General features: G+C 41.1%; 1 protein-coding gene across 2 annotated transcripts; it reads left to right on the forward strand.

Annotated features, from left to right (window-relative positions):
* The first annotated feature begins 268 nt into the window (after nucleotides 1–268).
* LOC138766000 (sodium- and chloride-dependent neutral and basic amino acid transporter B(0+)-like) lies at nucleotides 269–23,171 on the forward strand. 2 transcript variants are annotated; one of them, XM_069943252.1, is made up of 14 exons: nucleotides 269–458; nucleotides 2,936–3,080; nucleotides 4,614–4,745; nucleotides 5,892–6,053; nucleotides 8,198–8,333; nucleotides 9,475–9,607; nucleotides 13,961–14,101; nucleotides 14,647–14,875; nucleotides 15,054–15,179; nucleotides 17,705–17,823; nucleotides 19,556–19,655; nucleotides 20,031–20,140; nucleotides 20,257–20,424; nucleotides 22,519–23,171. In XM_069943252.1, exons 1-14 carry the CDS (start codon nucleotides 399–401, stop codon nucleotides 22,684–22,686), a joined length of 1,929 nt encoding a protein of 642 aa, XP_069799353.1. In that variant the 5' UTR covers nucleotides 269–398; the 3' UTR covers nucleotides 22,687–23,171. The 2 variants fall into 2 exon arrangements, with proteins under 2 accessions (XP_069799353.1, XP_069799352.1); XM_069943251.1 differs by lacking the exon at nucleotides 269–458 and having other exon boundaries at nucleotides 2,938–3,080.
* The last annotated feature ends 1,510 nt before the right edge of the window (nucleotides 23,172–24,681 follow it).

A 24,681-nucleotide genomic window follows, 5' to 3' on the forward strand; every position in this document is an offset into this window, starting at 1 on the left:
TACACTATCTGCAATAATAAGAGCAGTGTGAAGCACCTGTGCTGCAATTACAGGGGAAAAAAAGCCAGCAGGTTGGCACATGTGAGTTTGAATTGGCAAGAAGAGCAAATGCAAGTGTCAAGCCTGAGTCAAGCACTATCTTTCCTGAAACTCCCATCACCTCAGTGATTTCTATGGGATGTTGCAATATAACTAGTACATCCTATTCGGTAAAGCTCGTAATTAAAATAATTTTGGGAGGTGGTGATTTGTCTTTAAAAAGGAGCCCTCTTTCTCAGTGTGTAAGGAGGAGGAGGAGGAGGAGGTTGGGTCATTGGGTGCCCAAGCTACAAAGGACAATCACATTACCTGAAAAGAACAAGGACATAATACATCCACTGTTATCGTCTACTTCAAGAATGGGACTTATACCTAATTTCCTCAAGTGCTGTAACAGGAAAGCCAGTAAGGACCTGGTGGTAAGTGCTTAGTCTGTAACAAAGGGGGAAAATAAGTCAAGTGTCTGGGATGTCAGCCAGGAAATTTTTTTTGTGTGTTTTTTTTTTTTTTTGCATGGTCTTTCTTATGTTGACTCTTACATTGTAGCACAATCTCACCCACCGTCTTACTAAATCACTTTCAACAGTTTCTATAGAATTTCTCCATTAAGCTTTGATTTGGCACAATATGGCAGTAAGGATACCTGATATCTCTGTGAGCTTAATAAAAAACTCACCTTGCTACATCTGTATCCCTCCGATGTATTGTGATCAACAGCAACATTAATCAATATGAGCTGTGATGTTTAACAGTTTGCAAAAGCAAAGTACAAGGCATATTTACCTGGTTACTTAGATTCCTGTTTAATGATTAGTAAAGGTGTTTGTTGCATTATTTAATAGACTTGTATAAGGTGATAGCAGTGCACAGTAGCTGGATGGAGAAAACAGTATTGTGCACTATTTATCTATGAATTTCCAATAGAGATGAGCGAACTTACAGTACGCAAACCCGAACGCTCTGTTCATACCAACCTGAACTTACTGTAAACTTATTCATCACTACCCAGGACTATAGTGAGACTGACCCTAAATGTGATATATATATATATATATATATATATATATATATATATATATATATATTAACTCCTTTTTATGTTTGCTAGATAAAACAATATCTATCTACTAGGTATATCTCTATATCTACTAGATATTCAGTGTGAAATGAGTACTATAGAAGACTAGACACAGAGTGTGCTGCCATATAGTGCCCCTGTCTGCTACTGCACTGTAGACATAGTCATGACTAAGGTAGAATATCTCCATAATACAGCAGCTGAAAGAACACAGGATAATTTTTTCTCAGTAAAGAAATCTTTTATATGCTTTTAAATTATATTAAAACTAGAGATGAGCGAACCTTGAGCATGCTCGAGTCCATCCGAACCCGAACTTTCGGCATTTGATTAGCGGTGGCTGCTGAAGTTGGATAAAGCCCTAAGGCTATGTGGAAAACATGGATATAGTCATTGGCTGTATCCATGTTTTCCAGACAACCTTACAGCTTTATCCAAGTTCAGCAGCCACCGCTAATCAAATGCCGAAAGATCGGGTTTGGATGGACTCGAGAATGCTCGAGGTTCGCTCATCTCTAATTAAAACATACATGGGTACAGTATAGACCCATAGACCTCTACCGGCATCCAAATATTGTCTTATAGAATGGAAAACTTTTGTTTAAACCCATCCTAGTTATTCATTACATATATATATATATATATATATATATATATATAATACAGATTACAAACACTCACAGCCACACTAGGCGTATACTGTATAGAATCACACATGGCTACAATATAGTTTCATAGACTTCTATAGGTATTATAATTTGGTCCATTACAACTGACAACTTTTATGGCATTGCAATATGACCATATAGATGAACCCTTACTATTTCCTCTGAAAAAGTCCAGCACTGATGGATACAATGGTAAAGGCTACTTCATTACGACAACAGCATACACAGAATGCGAATAAAAGTGACAGCCAATGCGTTTCGGGCCCTTACGCCCCTATTACAGGGGGCGAAGATGAGGAGCAAACGAGCGCTGTCAGCACTCGCTTGCTCCTCGTTCCCCGCTCGCTGCTGCCGCTATTACACGTCAGCAGCGACCGAATGAGTACAGGAGGGGCTGTGGAGCAACGGCAGCAACAATTACCCAACATTGTTCATGTCGGCTGATCGTTGTCTTCTATTACCAAAGACGATTATCGCCCTATACCCTGATTCCCTGATATGAGTTTGTTTGCATGTTTATAGCCATACTAGTCAGAATTTTCACATACTTGCACAAGACTTAAGTTTCAATATAGTGTATAGAGAAAAACTGTATACATTATGCATAGTGACCTTTTCCTGTGAGACCACCCCACAGAAGACCACATTTCAGTACAATTTTGGACGTTTTTTTGTATCATAAAGTTCCAGTACTTGGTTGGTCAATTCAATGGGCCATTTATAATTCCAAGCCTTGGAGACAACTATTTATCTAGATGCTGGTAGGGTGAATTAAGGTAACAAATTTGCCATCCATTATAAAGTCAAGCATTATAATCTCAACTCTGATGTCAACTAAGCAAACTTTAGGTATCTAGACAGTTTTAGAGCTTAAATATTAGGAGGGCAAATAAAACTGAACTAAGTGGCCATGATAAGAACATGAGTAATGTGCCTGGTCCATCAAGTGTCAAGAGCAGCTTAAATGTATTGAAATTTAAAACTCTTCAAAAATGAATTCTGAAAAATCTAAAGTGAAATGTGTAAAAAATGACAAAAGTGGGTAAAAGAGAAGATAAGATATTTGCTCCAGGTGGGGAACATGTTGGGACTACAATAGGATGATCTAATTGAAATGATTAACTGATGTTAGTCCTTCCATTATAAGCAGGATTCCCAAGTGGAAAATACAGATGAAAACACGGAACGTGGAAACTGGTCCAGCAAATCAGAGTACCTCCTGTCTATGGTGGGCTATGCTGTTGGATTAGGAAATGTGTGGAGATTCCCTTACCTCACTTTTCAACATGGAGGAGGTAATTGACCTAAATTTATTCAGTATATTTTTAAGGTGGGGGGTAAGAAATAGAGATGAGCAAACCGCCGAGGTTCGGGTTTGTATGAACCTGACTTCTCGGCTTCTGATTCCCGCTGTCTGCCCGCTCCGTGGAGAAGGTGGATACAACCGGAGGACCGCATAGAAAACTGTGATACAGCCTATGGCTACGCCTGTATCCCAACTTTACAGGCGGTCTTCAGGCTGTATCCACCCTCTCCACGGAGCGGGCAGACAGCGGGAATCAGAAGCCAAGAGTTCATACAAACCCGAACCTCGGCCGGTTCGCTCATCTCTAGTAAGAAACTTCATAAAATACTTGTACACTACCTTTAAAGTTGTCACATACTAATTAAAAAATTAGGTTGGCCTTAATTGTTTCTCCTCCAGCTCACGGTGTCAAGCTTCACACCCTCCAGTTGTTACCTGAATAGCGTAAGCTTTGGCTGTTCTGGCATGATGGGAATTGTAGTTTTGGAACAGCTAGAGGGCCGTGAGTTTGACACCCCTGATTTAGGTCAAAGGTAATGATAGGTGACTCAATTTGTTAAGATTTGGGTCAAATAATGCCCCAAAACTTTACCTTACACTTGCCACAAAGAGTCTTTGTCTTTTTTTCTGTTGACTAGGGCAGTATAAAGATGTCCTAGCAATAGGTCTGCTATTCTTACTTATAATTGCACATACAGCTTCAATGGCTGTTAGCCAAATGTTCATTCAACCGGAAGCTATGTCAACGGGCTACCGGCAGCGATCCACCACATACACGTGAACATTCGGCTTAGCTGAACATTTATGGAGAGAGGGGGAGAAGGTCACTGCCACAGAGCCCTGGGGGTGGCTTTTCTTTTCAACATGTCCAATCCTTCTCTTCCCTGAGAGAGTTGGAAGACCTCCATGCACATTTAACGGTTGCCCTGTCCTGTCAAAAATGGTGGATTCAGACAATTTTTCACTAATGTATATGGAGACTTTAGCCGCATTGTACAATCAATTTCAATATACAAATCCTGTAATTTACATATGAATAGTGCAAAGGTAAATTAAACTGAAAGTCTGTCTGGTAGTTGGGTACTAAGATTCTACAAGAACGTTCTCTGGTTACTACATTTTTGTACCACAACGTAATCTGACCTCCATAGACGTGCTACTTTGAGGCCCCTACTATACTTTGCTGGGCACAAGTTGCACCATTGTTTACCTGACATTTAAGGTTTGTCGAAAATTCTTGCACCATTTGCACACAGTATTCCCACAATTAATCCCATCATCTTCCGCAACCAAAACAAATATTGACAGGATATTTACTTTCTGACTAACTTGGTCTTAATGTTTTCATTTTGGTCTGTGTTGAGGAAGTTAGATAGTAACTTAGGCTCCATGTGAAAAGAAATGTAAGTGAATAAACATTCTGTGCACAGAGCTATAGACTCAACAATTTTAAGGAGTACGCTAATATAAAAGTAGAACTTATATCGTGGCTTAATCAATGAATGGCCATTTTTCATTGTAGGTGCATTTCTTATCCCATACACTATCATGCTGGCTCTTGCTGGGTTACCCTTATTCTTTCTGGAATGTTCCCTTGGACAATTTGCCAGTTTGGGACCGGTCGCCATGTGGAGGGTGCTTCCTCTATTTGAAGGTCAGTAAATCATCAACAGTCTGTCTTTGATACACAAGTATTATCAGTTTTAAATGAGATTTAAATAGATAGATCATAAACATGTTTGGGCTCAGAGGTATCATTTGCTGAGCCCAAACCTGAGCTGATATCACTGGAGTGCATACAGCGTGTTATATACATCGGCATCCCATTTAGACAGGATGCCAACATATATATGTGAAGTGTTAGCAGATCTTAACATGCACCTACTCCAAATTGCATCAAGACTGGAAATAAAAATAATAGTCTACAGCAATGTTTCCTCTAAGCTTCAGCCACTGCTGAGCAGAATGGCAAGAGAGCTAGGCAATGTTCAGACAAAGTTGGGCAAACCAAAAACTTAACACAGGAGCGTTGGTATCTTTGTTTAAAAGCTAATGTAGCGTAGTAAATAAAATCTAGCAGACATAGTGCACATTCACATGTACATGTTCATCTGTTGCAGATTTGATGCAATATTTAGACATTTAGTTGTATTGGTTTAGACAGCTCAGATCAGCATCTTGAAGTGATTACAGTGCAGTTACATCCAGTGACTCACATGAGGCATCTTCCTGATTGGAGTCATTCACTTTTCCATTTCCTTTCCGACCACACCGGGCTGTTTTCAAGACGTCTCCAGGCCATGTAACTTCTCTCCAGAATCAGCTGGAGAAATATTTTAGGTTCCTTGCTCCAGCACATATAGCAGTTTAGTGGTACAGTAGTCTATGAGAATGAAGGGCAGGTAGTAACACTATATGTGTCCAGAGGAGGACTCAGCTATAGTGGACTTTGCCAGCTGCTGCCCAGAGATCCTGGGCTGAGCAAATGGCTGGCAGCAGTAAGCGGGGCTTCCCTGCATAGCTTAAAGGGATCACTGGCCTGCAGAGTAGAGTATTAATTCGATGGGACCTATAGCTTTAACCCTATGACCACAGTCTTGTTAAAATTGAAGAAGACAGCTTGGTTGGACCAACCAAAGAATAGACAGTGACTATAAGAGTATTTATGGGAATTTCAACTGAATTTCAACTTAGTTTTCCTCTGGATCATTTTTTTTTATGTGTTCATGTTTCATGTGTTTATGAATTCTCTGTTATATGTGATTACTTTCCATTTACATGTGTTTTTTCTGTTAAACAGGAGTGGGGATTACTATGGTCCTGATTTCAACATTGGTCACTATATATTATAATGTCATCATCGCCTACAGTCTATATTATTTATTCGCTTCATTTACAAGTGTGTTACCGTGGTCTGACTGTTTTGAATGGTCTGACAGCAAATGCAGCAAAACACCTAAAGGTAAAGTAACGGGAGAAAACCGAGCGCAACTGTAATTAGAAAAGTAAATGTAAAAGTTAAAGTCTATATACACTTTGTTCAGTAATGATTCTCTTCCCCAGTAAGGAGCCTATATGAAATGAGTTACTTATAAGATCATTAGTAGGCAATCATAACATTCCAGAAGGGAGTTATACACTAAAATGTTATTCACCAATACAAACCTGAAATGACTTCAAGGAGTTATAGGACGTTAAAATAAACTAGAAAGAAAAAAAATCTGCTTTTTCCTGAAGCAATACAGTGTCTAATAAAATAACCATGTGACCCCAAAGCAAAACTCGGAATGGGGTCTATCTTGGCCATTACCAGAATTAATAGTGATTAGAGATGAGCGAACCGTGTTCAGGTTGGAGTCCATCCGAACCCGAACGTTCGGCATTTGAATAGCTGGGGCTGCTGAACTTGGATAAAGCTCTAAGGTTGTCTGGAAAACATGGATACAGCCAATGACTATATCCATGTTTTCCACATAGCCTTAGGGCTTTATCCAACTTCAGCAGCTACCGCTAATCAATTGCCGAACGATCGGGTTTGGATGGACTCGAGCATGCTCCAGGTTTGCTCATCTCTAATAGTGATGTGTTGAAGTAATGGAAAGGCTATGCTTGTTAAAGTGAATGTACCATCTCATAATAGAATTTTTTCCCCCCATTACCTTGTCCTTTACCTTGTCGGCATTGGTTTCTTTATGTGTACCAGCCCGTTTTATGCAATGACGGCAGGCCCAGCACCCCCCCAGTGTAATGATATCCCCTCCCCTCTGTGATGCACCTAGAATCAAGCCAGCACCACCAAGGGGAGGGGATAACGTTACACTGGGGCCGCCAAGCCCACCTCCACTGAATAGAGTGCCCACTGCACATGAAGAAACCGAGAATGGGAACTGTGCAGCATTTTGAAAAATGGACAACGCCAACGGGATCTCAGTGCCGTTGCAGACAAGGTAATGAAAAAAAAAAATCAGTTATGAGATGGTACATTTGCTTTAAGGACCTGTAGTCTCCTGTGTCTTCTCTCATTCCGTAGCATATTTAAATTGATACTTCAATTTTGTAATGTGTTTCCTTATCATGACTTTATGATTGGGGGTGGGGGGTTCCAATCTCTAAGACCCCTGAGCAGCGTTACTGTAGTGCTGCATTCCTTTCATTGTTTATTTCTACTAGGTGCCACCCTAGCCACAAGGCCCCATTTAATTTAATGGGGATGGATGCAATACCAAGAACATTTGAATGACCAGGAGCATCTGTCTTAGGCTATGTTCACACAACATTTTGTAATGGAATCAGCGTCTGTTCTTTACTGCAGGGATGGCATTGCATTAAAGTTAACGCAATGCAGCCCACTGTGTTAATACATCTTTATTTTAAAATAATGTTCATGCCTATTATTTCAGGACAGTGTTCAATAAACAGCGTCCGGAAATAATAGCTCTTCACACAATGCAAAGTGCGGAGGCCGTACTTTGCATTAAAATGAAAGGTTAATTGATCTGCACGTACATCCAACAGTGCCCGCAAGTCAATTGTAAAAAAAGGAACGTTCCTGCAGCCGATACAGAGGTATCGTCTACAGGAGTGTGCCGAACGCTGCCCGGCGGCCGGTAGTTTAACAAAGTCTGCTGCTATGCAATGGATGCTGTTAAACGTTGTAGAAAGTATATCAACCGCACTCGACTCCAGAAGTTAATTGCTTAACAATGCCATCTTTTATTTATTTTTCCATATGTCTTATGCTTCAAATTATTCTCACAATTCATCACAGTGATATTTCAAACATTTAATATACCCAATCAAGGGACGTTTCGGTCGGATGACCTTTGTCAACCGGGTATACTAAAGAAGCCGATATAGCTAGTGCCCAAAAGTGTAAGGTGCCTAAGGCATATTGGTAGCTTGTGTGGATAGCGGCCGAAGCTTTTAAACATTGTGTGAACATAGCCTAAAGATGCAGATTTATTCAAGGTAAAAGCAAAAGGAGCTTGCCACCTGTGGGACGGGTGTGGCACCAGTTTTATAAGAAAGCAGCTATATTTCTCTAATGCTCTACAACCCCTTTACTTACCCATATAATATCATCAATAACTGATTTTCTATCCATAGGGTTTTGTAATGTGACCCTACAGCCAGATATCTTTGAAACAGTGAATCTCACATGGGTCAATGATAATAATTATACGTGTGTGGAAAACTCTACTATATATCTAGACACTGAACTTCCCAGCAAACAATATTGGGAGTAAGTATACAAGATGAATCATGTAGACTTATCATAGACTGATGAGATCAAATATAGTGAATATTGTATATCATTATATAGTGTTTCAAGTGGAAAGCAAATTTGCATACTTTTTTCCCCATAGAACATTGCCCAAAATTAAGTCTCCATCAACTACTTCATCCTTTCAATGACAGTCAGTACAATGTTTGATCTGCATAATATAATCACTTAAAGGGGTTATATAAGATCAAAAAAGAGAAGAAATTTACCCCCAAGACTTCCATTTGTTTCTGGAAGAAGCTTAGCTGCAATGCCAAACTAAGGGTAGTATTACACGGGCCGATGGGGGCCCGATAACGAGCGCCGATCTGCTAGATCGGTGCTCGTTTACTGGGCCTATTACATGGCCCGATAATCGTTTAACAAAGGCTGCATGGAAATCGTTACCGATGTCCTTGCAGCCCTTGCTAAACTGGCCTACATTACTTATCCATGGTATCTAGGGCTCCTCTTGCGGTCCGCTTTTCTCTGGGTCCCGCACGCTGCAGCTTTAGAGCAGCCTGTCTTAACTGACAGGCCGCTCAGCCAGTCGCTGACTGCGGCGGTCCTCCCCTGTGATTGTCAGCTAAGACAGGACGCTCTAAAGCTGCAGCGCGCGGGACCCCGGGAAAAGCAGAACGCAGAAGGAGCCCTGGACCATGGATAGGTAATGTATTTACTTTGCAAATTGCCAGCCGCCGTCCGGTGGACGAAAATTATAGGTCTGAACCTATATTAACGATCAGCCCATGACAACGATCATCGGCTGATCGTTGTGTTTATCACACAGAACAATAATCGACCGGATAGGGCCGATTCGGCCGATTCTCGTTCCTTGTAATAGTACCCTTAGTCTATAGACAAATGGGGCACTTTTTCTTAAAGCAAACTGAATTTCAACCAACCACTTTATTATGACAATATGACTAGAACATACTGGACTTATTAGGTAGCAATTGGGGTTAACATCTTCTATTGACTAATAACAGCACAAATCAATATCCCAGCGGTCTTGTTGCTCACAACCAATTTCCTATGGACATTGAGCATATTCTTTCTATCATTGTGTTCATCATGATTTGCTCTGTTATACTGATAAGACATTCTATAACCTTCATAGAAGAGTGGCGCTTCGTCAATCCAGTGGGCTCCACGAGACGGGGGACGTTGTTTGGTACTTGGCTCTCTGCCTCCTCTTATCTTGGATTATAATTGGAGCGGCTTTGTTCAAAGGCATAAAGTCTTCCGGGAAGGTAATGATCTATACAATGGATGCACATTCTTTCTGTGGTTTTATTAAATATTCATATTGTGAACAGGCTGAGCTGTTTACCATGTACTGTGATATTAATTTGGTCGCACCTTGTCCTAATACTATTCTGAGCACACAATAGAAGAGAAAGGATAGGGAAACCCTTGAAAAGAGAGTACCTAGCCCAACTTAAAGGGGTTATCCTCCTAAGAGCAAAATAATTAAATGCTAGCTGGTCTTACTCACCAAGTCACCTGAGTATTTTGAGCTGTCTCCTGTCTTTCTAGCTAGAGTTTAAAAGCCTAAAAGCCAATTTTTATCCAAGAAAGGAAAGTACATTTCATCTCCCTGACTGGCCCGTTTGCGTACTCACCCCCTTAGCTTTCTTTCCTGCCCACTGCTGTCATTACTATTGCACAGTAAACACAGGACTGTTTTTTTTTTCACTGATTTTGCATCACATCACCCCAATATGTATTCCATACTAGCTGATGATGTAGCAGAGCTGACACAGGCATTATGTAGCAGAGCTGACGCACGCATGGTGTAGCTGTGTACTGCATAATGGGTATCTGTTTACCGGGGGTGCAGTGTAGGTTTAGATCTCTGCTTGCTGACTGTGAATGAAAACATTCTAGATCCATCCAGATTCCAAGAACATCTTACAATATACAGAGCTGTGACACAAAGACAGGTACATATGCCTGTATTCACTGACAGCAAGCAGAGATAGAACTATATCTTTTCATATTACAGAAACCTAGGCTCAGGGACACATGTAAGTCTATGGAAGCTGCACAGGTGTATGGAGATGAAGCAGATAATGTCTCTTGGGAGTCAGGTTACCAAGTGAATAGACAGCTAACCCAGCCCCCAGAGAGGAGATCACATGTCCTGTGACTACAAAGGGAGGGGAAGAGGGAGCTGAACGTGGTCAGAGTGGACCCTGAGTAGAGTATTTTAGACATCCACAGCAGATAAGAATGAGAGAAAAAAAAACAGGGAAAGGGTGCAAGATAGGTTATACATGTATATTAGACATAGGGTGGTATTGGGAAGGGGGATTGTTTAGAATATTGTTTTTGTTACCGAGATTACCCCTTTAAATAAGGACAAGTCTTCCATAAGAAATTATAATTCAATTTTGTAAGATACTAGAATTCCCCTAAAGCTAATGCTATATAGGTGGTTGTACTGACCTCATCTATTTGATTGGTCCCAGTCCTAGAAGAGTATTTTATAAGTAGCCTTGCTTATGTCCTCACGCAGAGAGTATAGGAAGTTCTTATACTGGGTGGATAAACTGTGTGACATAGCCCTTAGGACACTTATTAACACAATGCACCTGCAACATTACAGAGAAACTAATATGGTGCCTCTCCCTCTATGTGTCATACAGTAAATGCTCATGGCATTATTTTAATTGACTGCTAGAGTAGGTAGCACCTTCTGGAAGTCTGTGGCGTCCAATAACCTGTAATATTAGTGAATATGGGTGTCCCTGAATAGTGCTGAGAAACTCGGTGAACCTTCCTCTGCCAGTCACTAGGCCGTTCAGTCACTTGTCAATAATCATAAATGTTTATGATATAAACAGCATTATATAGGAGTCCTTACAGCAGGTGTCCCCACGTTTATGAGGTTATGAGTCAATGGCAGAGGAAAAGACCTTTTTAGCAGATGAACTGTCATATAAATCAATCCATGTTGTTGTGTCTTGAGCTGGGTGGGGATAGTTATTGGGAAGAACACAGACAATATACCGCCATGTTGTTATTGCCTTGATAGAAAATACCTAATAAATATCTTTAATATAAAATTATTCATGAAATAATTCCAGTCAACAGTATAAAGAAGCAGGGCTGTATTAACACCTGCTGCTGCCCTAGGCACTAAACCTGAGGACGCCCCATCTTCACGCACCTATTGACGATACCAGACCTGACCAATACCACCATACCCCCCACACCCCCTGGAAAAGACACCAGATTTACTGGCAAGTCTGAACGGGAGGAGGGAAACTAAAAAAATAAAAACAAAAAAATTAGTTTTTTCTGTCCCCCTGCTCCCTGGTGCTGCCCCCCTGCAAGGTGCTGCCCTAGGCACCGGACCACGGGTGCCTAGTGGTAAATACGGCCCTGTAAAGAAGCTATAAATATAAGAAAGGCTGTGTCAGCCAGAGCGCCATTATAATAGAACACAGCCTTACATGTGATACTTGCATGATACTCCCTGTACTAATACAGTATATGCAGTCAGGAAAAAAAAATCGAATGCTTATTCTATGATAATACCAGTATAGGGGATGTGTCTGATCAGTGGTGGAAGGTCACCCCTGGTACTCCTACCAATCACAAAAAAGGGAGTATTGTGTCCCCCCTGGTTGTATTGAGCAGTAAGTGGACATGTTCACAGCCCATCCATTCAACTTTTTGGGCCTTATGGAGATAGTTCACACTAAGGAATTGGCGCCGGAATACCGTGCGGAACTCCCGCGTGCGGACTCTGCGCCAGATCCTTTTTGCTATCTCTCCGTGCCTCTTTGCCCAAAGAATTGACATGCGAAGGCGCGCGAACCCTCCCATTCAAACAGATAGCAGGCAGGATATGGCACTAAGTCCACGGGGGGGGGGGGGGAGGTGCTACAGAATTTTAGCACCGATTCCATTGTGTGAACGGGCCCTTATGTGCATGATAACATTGAGCTGAACATGTACAGCTATCAGTCTATTAAACCAGCTACAACACGGAACCCCATTCTCGTGATTGGGAGGGATCCCAGTGGTCATACCTCCATGAATAAGATACTCATCCCATATTCTATCCCATTCTATGGATAAGGGATGAATGTGTTTCATAGGCCAAGCCCTTTAAATAAGATGTTTTTGCTCCTACTCTACCAGTCGAAGGAGCCAGCATTTACCAGGCGGTAAAAAATAGTCAGTGCCTTTAGACTACTTGTACAGGACAAAGGACCTATAGTGAGCACTAACCCCAAATGCACAGATTTAATAATGTCAGTGCTGCCTGTGAGTCAGTGATAGGGCCACAAGCAATGTAGCATCATCATTCTGAGGATCAGTTGCGGTCTCTGTCCATTTAGGCAGTAATAACGTACCTTGATCAAATGCCATCCCTTACGGTGGTGGGAATACCCATTGTTTCCCAAATAGGCTCACAGCATTCCTCCTCAGTGATACTACATGTTCCCTGAAACAGCACAGCGTGGTAATATATTATCAAGTAAGTATCAAGTTCCTCAAAATGGTCATCGTCCGTCATGAATGTCGAATGGCTCCTGTACATAGTCTACTCAATTATATATAGCATAAAACTATATTATACTCCATTATATTATATTGTATACCATTAACATACCAAAAATGGAATCTACTACAAGTAGCTCTCTAGGTCAAACCTAAACCTAAAATACAAGTCATTAGAAGTATACAACCAGTGCATTAAACTTATTATGCTATAAAGACTATACTACCAAAAGTTACAGGAACAGGCCCATACACTGTCTGTAATGTACATCCCACTGTAAACCAATAAACCCAGTGGTCTGTTAATGATACAGGCGGCTAAGGATGCATTTGATGGTAAACCATTAAAATAGATGGCGTCGTAAAGTGTCCAGTTGTCTCCAGCGTGAAATTATATTACCTCGTAAAGAATCCATTTCTACCAAATATTAACAAATCATTGCTATGAGGTTAATAGTTTGCTCTCTAAAGTCAATGGGATTGCTTTGAGTAACGGTTGTGTTTGTAGATGGTATGGTGGCTTATAGGCCTTTAAAAATATTAGGAACGTAAAAATGATAAAAATAGTAGATAGATAGATAGATAGATAGATAGATAGATAATAGATAGGAGATAGATAGATAGATATTCTATAATTGGAATTTTTTTTACTATTATTGTACAGAGTGGATTGAAAGCACAGAAAGGCTCTGTTCACATAATGTTGTAATTGAGTGGATGGCCGCCATTTAATGGCAAATATGTGCTGTTATTTTAAAATAATGCCTGTTGTATTGAAATAATGGCAGTTATTTACCATTATATGGCGGCCATCCACTCAATTTCACCACTGTGTGAACAGAGCCTGTGTTTTCAATCCACTCCTGGTTGAGGTGGCAAAATACTGAGCAAATACTGACTGAAATATACCGTGTGTGAACCCAGCCTCAATGTAAATGTAATATTTAGCACTAAATATTTTGTTCTGTTTTCCAAGACAATCAGATCCATAAAGATTTTTTCATCAGAATTTTTATTTTGCCCTGGGTGTGGATGGAGCTTTTTTTAATGACCATGTTATCATTCTATCTTTGTGCTTGTTCTGACAGGTTGTATACTTCACTGCTATATTTCCATATGTGGTTCTGCTGATCCTCTTGATAAGAGGAGCTACACTGGAAGGGGCCTATGAGGGGATCAATTATTATATCGGAACACAGTCGGACATTTCAAAACTTACCAATGCAGAGGTAAGTGTCTATGATGGCCCTTCGCTATTGTGATATTGCTATATCCTTTTGATTGCTTTGAACTTTATTAAATTTTGCAAGAGTGCAACTATTCTTGACTATTGTCAGCTAATGCATCCCTCAAAGCTATTCATGCAGAATGTAACTCCCTATATAAGCATTACCATAGTATGTTTACTACACAATACTAATGCTTTTGGTATGTTGTATATTAAAGGGGCTATCTGGTTTAGAGAATTAATGTAAACTATCCTGTTAGGGTATTCTAATTTATTAGAGGGGAGTCCCTAGGGATCTCAATCAATTTACTGGAGGTTAGATCTAGAAACTCCCTATCTTTCTGGAGGAGCCAGCATACAATACAATATAATTTGAATTAAATTCAGTGAGCGAGTTATGTATTATCAAACTCTAGACAATATATTCTATATTATATTATTTGTCAGTGTCTGAAGTGGTTTCTTTTGGGTTATACTAATGAGATCATACGTGACGGTTCAGGACTCTGGTGATAATGTTCATCTCTTGCTTGTGTCTCATTCTAGGTCTGGAAAGATGCTGCCACGCAGATTTTCTTCTCTCTCTCCACAGCGTGGGGTGGACTAGTAGCACTTTCCTCCTACAACAAGTTCCACAATAACTGCTATGCAGACGCCATCATGGTGTGCGTTACCAACTGCCTCACCAGTGTGTTTGCTGGCTTTGCCATCTTCTCTATATTGGGGCACATGGCATTCAAAGCCCAGAAAGAAGTCAAAGATGTAGTAGACTCAGGTGAGCCAAAGCTGAATTATGACAGTAAATACTGTCCATGAATTACATAGACGGTCATTCCATAGAAAGGCCGCATCTGTCCTGTAGTGGGCGCCGTAGGCAGTAGTTTTCTGGATTATGAGGCTGTAACGTACTATAGCTCTGTCACCAAGAGATTAACACGTCTCTGTTTTTCTAGGATTTGCACTTGCTTTCATTGCATACCCGGAAGCTTTGTCTCAGTTACCTGTAGCTCCACTATGGTCCATTCTGTTCTTCTTCATGCTACTAACCTTAGGACTCGATTCCCAGTTCGCCTCCGTAGGTGAGTCAATTATAATGTATTTTTTTGTCCTATCATTCTATTTCCAACAATTTATGCCTGCAGCGTATACATTATATGGTAATACCGAGGTAGGCTATGTTCCCACTTCGGGAAAGTATCGGGAAAGATGGTCGTCTTATTGTATAGACATTTGCTAATAATGATCATGATCATGTCTATGTTTCGAATCGGCCACCTTCCCCGATATTTTCCCGAAGCGGGAACATCACCATTGATATACTAATAAGTAATGTTGGCGACTAGAGAGTGACTACAAGACCTAATGCACACAGCAGAACCTACGTTCTTATCAATTGGTTTTATAAAGCCATAAGCACTCCATGTACTACTGTATTTTCTCTTGAGTTCTAGGGGAAAGTACCCCGGCAGTGTTGAACATATTATATAAGTTGAACATATTACTATAAGTAAATCTGTAAGCTTCTGTATGAAGATACAGAGATACAGGATTGGTTCAGAAGTACAGCTTAAAGTGTTATGGTCCCATTACAAGGGCTGATGACGGCCCAATGAATACTGTCATCATTAGTGATGACCGTGCAGTCTTTGCCCAAACAGTTTACATTACCTGTTTACGTTCCCAGTCTCCTCCTGCGCTCACAGTGATTGGCTGAGCGGCCTGTCAGCTCTAAAGCCGTAGTGTGAGGGACCGGGGAGGAAGCAGAGCACAGGAGGAGACCGGGAACATGGACAGGTAATGTAAACTGTTGGTTGAATCGTCAGCCAAGTGTCACTATTACACGTAGCGATGTGCAGCTGATGATTTTAGGTCAGGGCCTAAGGAAATGATCAGCTGATGATCGTTTTATCAGCTGATCATTATTGTTTCGTGTAAAAGGGCCCTTACTGTGACTTTAAGAAGCTTTTGCTGGGCCAAAAAAGCTGCTCTCTTCAGCAGCTCCATAGAGAATGAATGGAGTTGTGACACACATGTCCAAACTGCAGCTCTATTATGCTCGGATTTCTAGATCCTAGTTCCCAAGATCATGGAGACCCCTGGCAGCTGGACCCCGTAATTTCTTAGTTATGCCCTATCCTGTGTATAATAAGGCATAACTACCCCAGGTGAGAATACCTTCTTAAAGACAGGATATATCAGGAAAGACTTAAGGATTTGAATCTGTATAGTCTGGAGGAAAGAAGGGAAAGGGGGGACATGGTTAAAACCTTTAAAGGGGTACTCCAGCGGGGGGATTTTTTCCGATCTGGCCCGTGTCAGAGACCAGGAAGTGGCCGGGCAGCGGGGACCGGAGCGCCGCGATACGGGACCCACCGCTGAAACCGGGGAGGTGAGATCGAAAAAAAAAAAGCCCCCCCCCCCCCCGCTGGAGTACCCCTTTAAGTATGTTAAAGGACTAAATAAGGTTTAGGAGGGAAGTGTTTTCAGTAAAAAAAACTGAACTCAAGAACAAGAGGACACAGTGAGAGGTTATCTGGGGGGGGGGAGATCAGAAGCAACGTGAGAAAATTTTACTAAAAGAGTAGTAGATACTTGGAACAAACTTCCAGCAGATGTGGTTGGTAAATCTACAATAACAGTATTTAAACCTGTCTGGGATAAACATATATCTATCCCAAGATAATAAGAAGGGAAATACTAAAAGGGCAGACTAGATGGACCAGGGGGTCTTTTTCTGCCGACACTCTTCTATGTTTTTATGTTTCTACAATAACTCTCAGTAAGAACAGATGCTGCTCAACCTGTTTCCCATTGACCTACATTATAAAGATTTAAACAGATCTGGTGTTTTTTTTATGTAGATAAAATTTGAACAGACTGAAATGGAAACAGGGAAACGGACAGAGTGTAAACCCAGTCTAATAAAACTTTGTATTTCAGTAAATGTATAAAAACAATTAAAAGTATTAAATCCTGAGCAAATGATTTAGCTCATGTCCTATAAAAGCTAGTAGACTTTACACCCAGAAGAATAATGAAGTTTAGGCTATGTCCCTCCTTTGTGACTCAAAAACTAGTCTTTAATGCTATGGGAAACAGTCTGGGGATGATAATTAGGAATGTGACACAACATGTATTCTTCCCTGTAACAGGTGAAACCGCAGTGCATCATGTAATCTCTGCCAGCAGAGCGTGCCAAAGGGTGAGGCTAGAAGGAAATACGCCAGGCTGGGACAATCGTCACTTACAGCAAACTTTAAGGAGGACAATGAAGGGGATTAAAAATATCTATGATTATTACATCGAATGTAGTTTAGCAAAATTTCCATTTTGAGTGACCCATATATTTTGCATTAGGTATTATCTTGTAGGGCTACGGGAAATAGCAAAGGGATAGCAAAATATCTGCAGGATAGGCCAACAATTTTAAAAGGTCAGATAAACCCTTTAAGGTAAATCACAGATTTCTCATTGTTTTTGACCTGGAATGAACTTCCTTCTATGCTCATTGCTAGGATAGGAATTATTATTTATGTGGAAGGAAATGATATGTAATTATCTGAAATGAAGGCTGAATAAACTGGTGATGTATTTCCATTGACAGAAACTATAACCACCACCATACACGATGCGTACCCAAAAGTGATGAAGAAAATGAGAGGTGTCATTACTGTCGGTGCCTGTATTGTGTTTTTCTTACTTGGAATCTTGTGTGTCACTCAGGTAGGATATGCTTCTGTATGTCTGCTACTTAAAGGGGGTTGTCTGGTTTAGTAAATTCACTAAGAGAATCCTGAGTGAATAGAGGTCGGTTCCCAACTTAGCACGACATCTATTGGTCCAAGCACAGAAGGAATCAGCTTGTCAGGCCCTGCACACTTATTCAGTAGGCGTTGTGTAATACCTAATTTCTCCTACATATTAGAAAAAAAACTCTTGATGGAAGACTAATGCTGCGTTTACACAGACAGATTTATCTGACAGATCTTTGAAGCCCAAACCAGGAACAGACTATAAATAGGGATCAGGTCATAAAGGAAAGACTGGGATCTATCCTCTTTTCAAATCCATTCCTGGCTTTGGCTTCCAAAATCTGTCAGATAAATCTCTGTGTGTAAACGCACCCTAATATGTTTCAATTGTAAAGGGTTTGTCTAAAGTATACAAGCCTTTTCAGGAGGGTTGATGTAGTAATTTAAAGAGGTACTCTTTTTCTTTCAAATCAGTTGGTTTGAGAAAGTTGTATAGATTTGAGATTTACTTCTATTTAAAATCAGCTGCTGTATGTCCTACAGGAAGTGGTGTTTTCTGTCCAGGAACTGTCCAGAGCAGCAGCAAATTCCCATAGACAACCTCTCCTGCTCTGCACAGTTCCTGACATGGACAGAGGTGGCAGAAGAAAGCACTGTGTAAGGCTGGAAAGAATACACCACTTCCTGCAGATACTGGAAAGATTAAAAAACACCAGGGGTGCACATAGTGTGTTACTGCAAACTGGACATTCGAATAAAAATGGTGGCTTTGGAGCCGCTCACCTGGAGTGGTCGTGCTACGAGCCCGACACTGCCGTTTGCATAATCAAATAACGCGCTTTTTGCAGCCAGTCCGCGGGGCCGGGAGATCCCGGTGGAGAATCAAAGGAAGGTTATGCCAGCTGGAGGTACAACCGTGGAGGAAGATCCGGGACTTTTGGTGGCGCTGACAGCATCACATGGACATCACTCCTTCAGTCATGGGAATAGTAGTACTTGATGTAAAATCAAAGCTTTATTACAAGAATTTCGCCTCATTACGCACAGCCTTTTCATCAGATTCGTATTATACGTATTCACCAGATTCATAGTTACCTTGAAACGCGTAATTCTTGTAATAAAGCTTTGATTTTACATCAAGCACTACTACTCCCATCATTGAAGGAGAGATGTCCATCTGATGCCGTCAGCGCCACCAAAAGTCCCGGACCTTCCTGCACGGTTGTACCTTTAGCTGGCATAACCTTCCATTCACGATTTCCTGCAGGACATACAGCGGCTGATAAGTATTGTAAGGCTGGAGATTTTTAAATAGAAGTAAACTGCAAATCTATAGAACTTTCAGAAATCAGTTGATTTGAAAGTAAAAGGTTTTCACTGGACAACCCCTTTATGTAAATGTAAGTAAAGAGACAGTTCTATGATATATTTGTTTTATACTGCATAAATACATTGATGATCAATTACATAGTCAGTGGGAAGAGAACAGCAGCAACATGATCTTTTGGTTATGTTAACAAACACACATTCCAAAACATACTGTACAGCGCCACCTAGTGGTAACATCATAAACATGTACATTTTTAGAGATTGTCGCTTTGATGACTTTATTGTGCCTTTCATTATGTTTTCTCTTAATATAAATGTTTAGAGATCTTATATTACTATATAAGATTATAATGGACGTGACTTTCTATTTTTAGGCAGGAATATACTGGGTGGATCTGATTGACTATTTCTGCGCTGGCTGGGGAATCCTTATCGCTGCCATTCTAGAATTAGTTGGAATCTGCTGGATTTATGGTAAATACATGAAAAAGAGTAAAAAGACCTTATATTCCTGTGTGATAAAACAAGGAGGCGATAGGATACCTATGAGTAATAGGATATTGACTTGTGAATGGAGCTGAATTGTAATACCACACACAATCTGAGGACAGGGGTGGTGCTGTTTTTGCAAGAAAGTAGCTGTATTTTCTCTAATGCTGGAAAACCCCTTTAAGTAATGTCAGGCCAGTGCACAGGCACGCTGGATTTATGTAGTCGTGCACCCCTTTGGCATGAGCCTGGCACACAGCATAATAACCACATTATGTTTAATAGTCACTGTCGCCTGTTATGTTAGGAATAAGATAAAGAATCATGGGAGATTTTTCATTTTTGTTCTCCCATTCGAAGGTGGTAATCGTTTTATTGAAGATATTGAAATGATGATCGGAAAGAAAGGCTTCATGTTCTGGCTCTGGTGGAGAATTTGCTGGTTCTTTATCACTCCTCTCCTGTTGACTGTAAGTTCACAAGTTGCATTAACGCATGTAGAGATAGATATAAGGAAGCTATAGAGAGAGAAAGGAGCTGAGGATACAAATATAAACATCTCTCATGTTTTCTATCTGATTGACAGGGCATTCTGATCTGGTCCTTGGTCACCTTCACTTCTCCAATGCATGGGGATGTTGAATATCCCACCTGGGGAGTTGCACTAGGTTGGTGCATGATCATTTTCTGCATCATTTGGATCCCCATACTGGCTATAGTAAAAATGTGTAAAGGTGAAGGAACACTGTGGCAAGTAAGTAATTATATATGTCAAACAGGAATGGTGATATAGCTGTACCAGACACCCAAAATACTATTCTGTACTGTACTGCTGCGCAGGCAGGGAGGTGGGGGAAACATAATAAAGAAAGTATACTTACCTGTCCTCGTGCCCCCGCAGCACCACTCCGGACTCTACCGCTGTACTGCAGCTATTGCTGCTGCAACATCACGCCCTGGCTGAAGGAGAGCCTGCTTAGCCAGTCATTGATGGGGTGGGACACCACTGCAGTCATGACTGGCTAAGCAGGGAATCCATCAGTCTTGACGCAGGAGCAAGCCGGCGAAAAATGAGTTATTATTGCCAGACTTCTCCTCGAATGCATTTGCTATTCGTTTACAGGGTTGCCACCTATAGGTGGCAGTATAGACAATGTTGTTCCTGGTTAAGCCATGTGTTGATGGAACAAAACTTAGTTTATCATTTGGCACACTACAATCCATTAGAGTTAAACGCTTTTCATGAAACAATAAGATCCACTGGACAAGAAAAAAAAAATGATTTTTTTTTACACTAGAATATCCCTTTAAAAGGGTTATCCAGGATTAGAAAAGCATAGTTGCTTTCTTCAGTGCCACTCTTGTCCTCAGTCCTCAGTGCCACTCTTGTCCTCAGTCCTCAGTGCCACTCTTGTCCTCAGTCCTCAGTGCCACTCTTGTTCTGAGGACAACAGTGGCACAATTTTATTTTATTTTTTGGAAGAAAACAACTATGCTTTCCTTATCCTGGATAACCGCTATTGCTATATTCACACAATGTATTTTTTAAATTAATCATGCCGGTTTTGCAATTTGCAACAACGGCCGTGATTAATTAAAAAAAAACACTTTCAATTGAAAACGAATGGGGCCCTGGCCGGAGTGTATACACATAGTATAGCGACCGCAGCGAATATTGACATGTCAGTTTTGTGCGGCCGCTATTCATTGAATAGCGGCCGCACAGAACTGACAGTTCACACAATGAAGACTGCGGCTCTGGCACACGGATGCGCCCGTATCCCAATTTACCAGAAAAGAAGTTTTGCAGTACCGGCTGAGATAAACTTCACTGACACCAGCTGTTCTGTGACACAGCCGAGTCACAGAACGGCTGGTGTCTTACGATGTGTGAACCCGGCCCTAAAGGGGACCTAATATCTTAAAGGGGTACTCTGACCACGCTTACTTTGTGTGCAGCTCTGCGCACACAAAGTAATGTCTTTGCACAGCTGCGTTCCATGGCTGCTGCCATTCTGTTCCGTGACATCAGCTGCAGTGGCGTCTCTTGTTCCAGGCTGTGCCACCCTCCTCTTCAGGCACAGCGCTTGTGTCCCGGACTCTCGCAATAAGCGAGAATAGAGCTGACAAAGCAGAGCTGTACACTCTCTTATCGCTAGAATACGGCACACCAGCACTGTGTCTGAAGAGGAGGGCGGCACAGCCTGGAACAAGAGACACCCACTGCAGCTGAAATCACGGCACAGAATGGAGGCGCTGGAACGCAGCCTTGCTGTAATGTCACACGTCCAGCAGCAGAGCTGCACACAAAGTAAGCTTGGCCGGAGTACCCCTTTAATATACCGATAGATATAGAAAGAAGAATTACAAGTAAGCGCTGCCTATTGTTTGCTGTGTACTAGCGAAAAATGCAGTAAGTCCCAGATCACATTACATAAAAGAGAGAAAAGTTCCCGACCCAAGCTTAATTGTCAACACCTTCAGGTGTCCACAGGCGCAGAGCGGGAATCTTTCTCTAGTTTAATACACTGTCCTATGTAATGGCAGAAAATTTTAGCTACAGGTCCATACTCTTATTACCCAAAATGGCATAAAAATGTTGGGCAATTGACTAAGCATGGGTTCACACAGCGATCGTGCCTTGTGTGGCATGTACCTGTATATGTCGGCAACCTGCCAAATGTATACACACAAAACTGCATGGGCTCCATTGACTTTAATGTCCCAAACTTAGCTTTATTATACTGCCATACCATCCTCGTCTGATCCACTGCCAACTGTGCACCAACCTATTACATTATGCTGTGTGCTCCACCATTTTTATTTTATTTTACATTTTTTTCCACAGCGTTTTAAAAAGATTTGCTCCCCAACTCCAGAATGGGGTCCTGCTCTGGAAAAGCATCGCTTAGGACGATACAAAAATACTGGAGATTTCCCAAAAGTCGCCAATGGGGTTGAGATTCCCACAATTGAAGGAGGACTGCAAGGCTACGACAACAAAGCATTTTCCTAGGGAAAAATAAACATTCCAAAACCAAGGCAATACCTGCACAATGGACTAAGGGACTACTAAAAATGTTATATATAAATTCTGACTGTGTCGTCAGCTATACAGAGAACCATACAGGACAACGCACCATTTTTTTCTAACATTTTTTAGAATACTCTGTTGTTTTTTTTTTTTTGTTTTTTTAAATATTGATATTTTTATGGTATTTTTACTATGTAGTGTTATCCTACAGTCTTTTTTTGTGATGGTGCCTGACATTCCAAATACTTGTGGGCCTTCCTACCCATATGTTGTCCATTCTAGGACGGCATCCATAAGAAGACGTTTCTTAGACAACATCCTAGGGAATAAGCAGGAGGCAATGGTGGATTGCTGGCTATGAAGAATAAGAAGATCAGACTTACCCAACTGTTTTGTCATAGATATGTTATACTGGAATAGCAGTGTTAATCCATACAATGATATCCTGTATTTATATAGCAGTAATGACATTACCTGGGCCTGGCCACGAGGGCTACTAATGCAGTAGTCCATCCATGTGCTAGATATATCAGGAAACCCTTTTATTTCTGATAAAAGGGAAAATATTACAATGGACAGCTCTGTTGAACACAGAGCTGAAGGTGCTGGATCCAAACTTTTGAAAACTTTTGAACCTATAATACCTTTTGAAACACAAGAGATATTGCAAATCTGAAAGTGACAATTGATTTCTGAGGAAATTCTGGTCCTCTCTGATATACTACATGACCACCTTCCCATTGGGCAAACTTGCCCTTGATCCAATATGGCAGCTTTCAAGATGGTGGCCAGGTTCCGCTTTCTGCGCCTCTCCACTCAAAGAATTGACATGTCAATTCTTTGAGCGGAAAGGCGTGGAGAACAGAGGCGCCCGAGCCCTCATATTCAAACAGAGAGCAGGCAGAATTCGGCGAGTCCTCCCGCAGGGGAATTTCGGCTACGATTTCGTAGTGTAAACAGACCCTAAGGGTATGTTCACACAGAGTAAAGCAGGTGGAATTCCGTGAATCTCGCCTGTCTCAGGGTCTCTATAGGATGGCTCGCGTGCCTCCTTTTCCGTCCCTTTCTGCTCAAACACATGTCAAGTCTTTGCGTGCAAAGCTTCGGAAGCTGAGGCATGCGAGCCATCCCAAAGAAATTCAGTGTGAACATACCCTTAGGGCCCTATTCCACCGGACGATTATCGTTCAGATTATCGTTAAATCGTTTGAATCTAAACGATAATCGTTCGGTTGAAATGCAGTTAACGATTAACGACCGAACGAGAAATCGTTGATCGCTTTATAAGACCTGGACCTATTTTTATCGCAATAGATACGAACGCAATAGCGAATAAATAGCGAAGAAGAATCGATCGCAATTACGATCATAAGTAACGATTATCATTCCATGGAAATGAGTGAACGTTTTCAGGTCTTTCGCAATAGCGGTCGTTTGAGATTGTTAATCGTTAACGATTATGAAAACGATAATCATCAGGTGGAATAGGGCCCTTAGGTTGACTTTCCACCTTTTGTATGCCAAACTACACTGTCAAGTGAGGTGGAGCCCTGTGTTAGTCTACATCACCTTGAATTTGGTCTCTAGGATGAGCTCAGGCCTATCTCCTCTTCTGGCCCCATTACAGTGTAGGGGATACCTATCTTATATCATAATGGCTATTTATAACCCAGAATTGGACAAAAATAAAAGGCTGAAATAATAGTAATACTAATACCATGATAGTTAAAATTCACTTGCCAATAGTCATATTAAGTTTCTAATTCACAGAGTTCTGAAAAAAAATGTAGTGAATTATTGAGATATATCTGTAATATTAAATGTCTTTCTGGGGTAATTTGTAATGTTTTAGTGCTTCATTTCCAGGTTAGATCATATATGAAGCTATTGCTGCCAGGATGGAAGGTTCCGTGAGCCTCAGCTGGCCGATGGCTATGGGATGCTCATGGTCCTTGCAGTCTCAGGGACACAGTGTTT

The sequence above is a fragment of the Dendropsophus ebraccatus genome, chromosome 10 (assembly GCF_027789765.1).
Source record: "Dendropsophus ebraccatus isolate aDenEbr1 chromosome 10, aDenEbr1.pat, whole genome shotgun sequence".
NCBI classification, from domain to species: domain Eukaryota; kingdom Metazoa; phylum Chordata; class Amphibia; order Anura; family Hylidae; genus Dendropsophus; species Dendropsophus ebraccatus.

Coding starts and splice junctions, on each gene's coding strand:
- LOC138766000 (XM_069943252.1), top strand. CDS start 399: ATGGGACTTATACCTAATTTCCTCAAGTGCTGTAACAGGAAAGCCAGT. Junction 4,746..5,891: donor GGTGCTTCCTCTATTTGAAG/GTCAGTAAATCA, acceptor TCTGTTAAACAG/GAGTGGGGATTACTATGGTC. Junction 19,656..20,030: donor TGGAATCTGCTGGATTTATG/GTAAATACATGA, acceptor TCCCATTCGAAG/GTGGTAATCGTTTTATTGAA.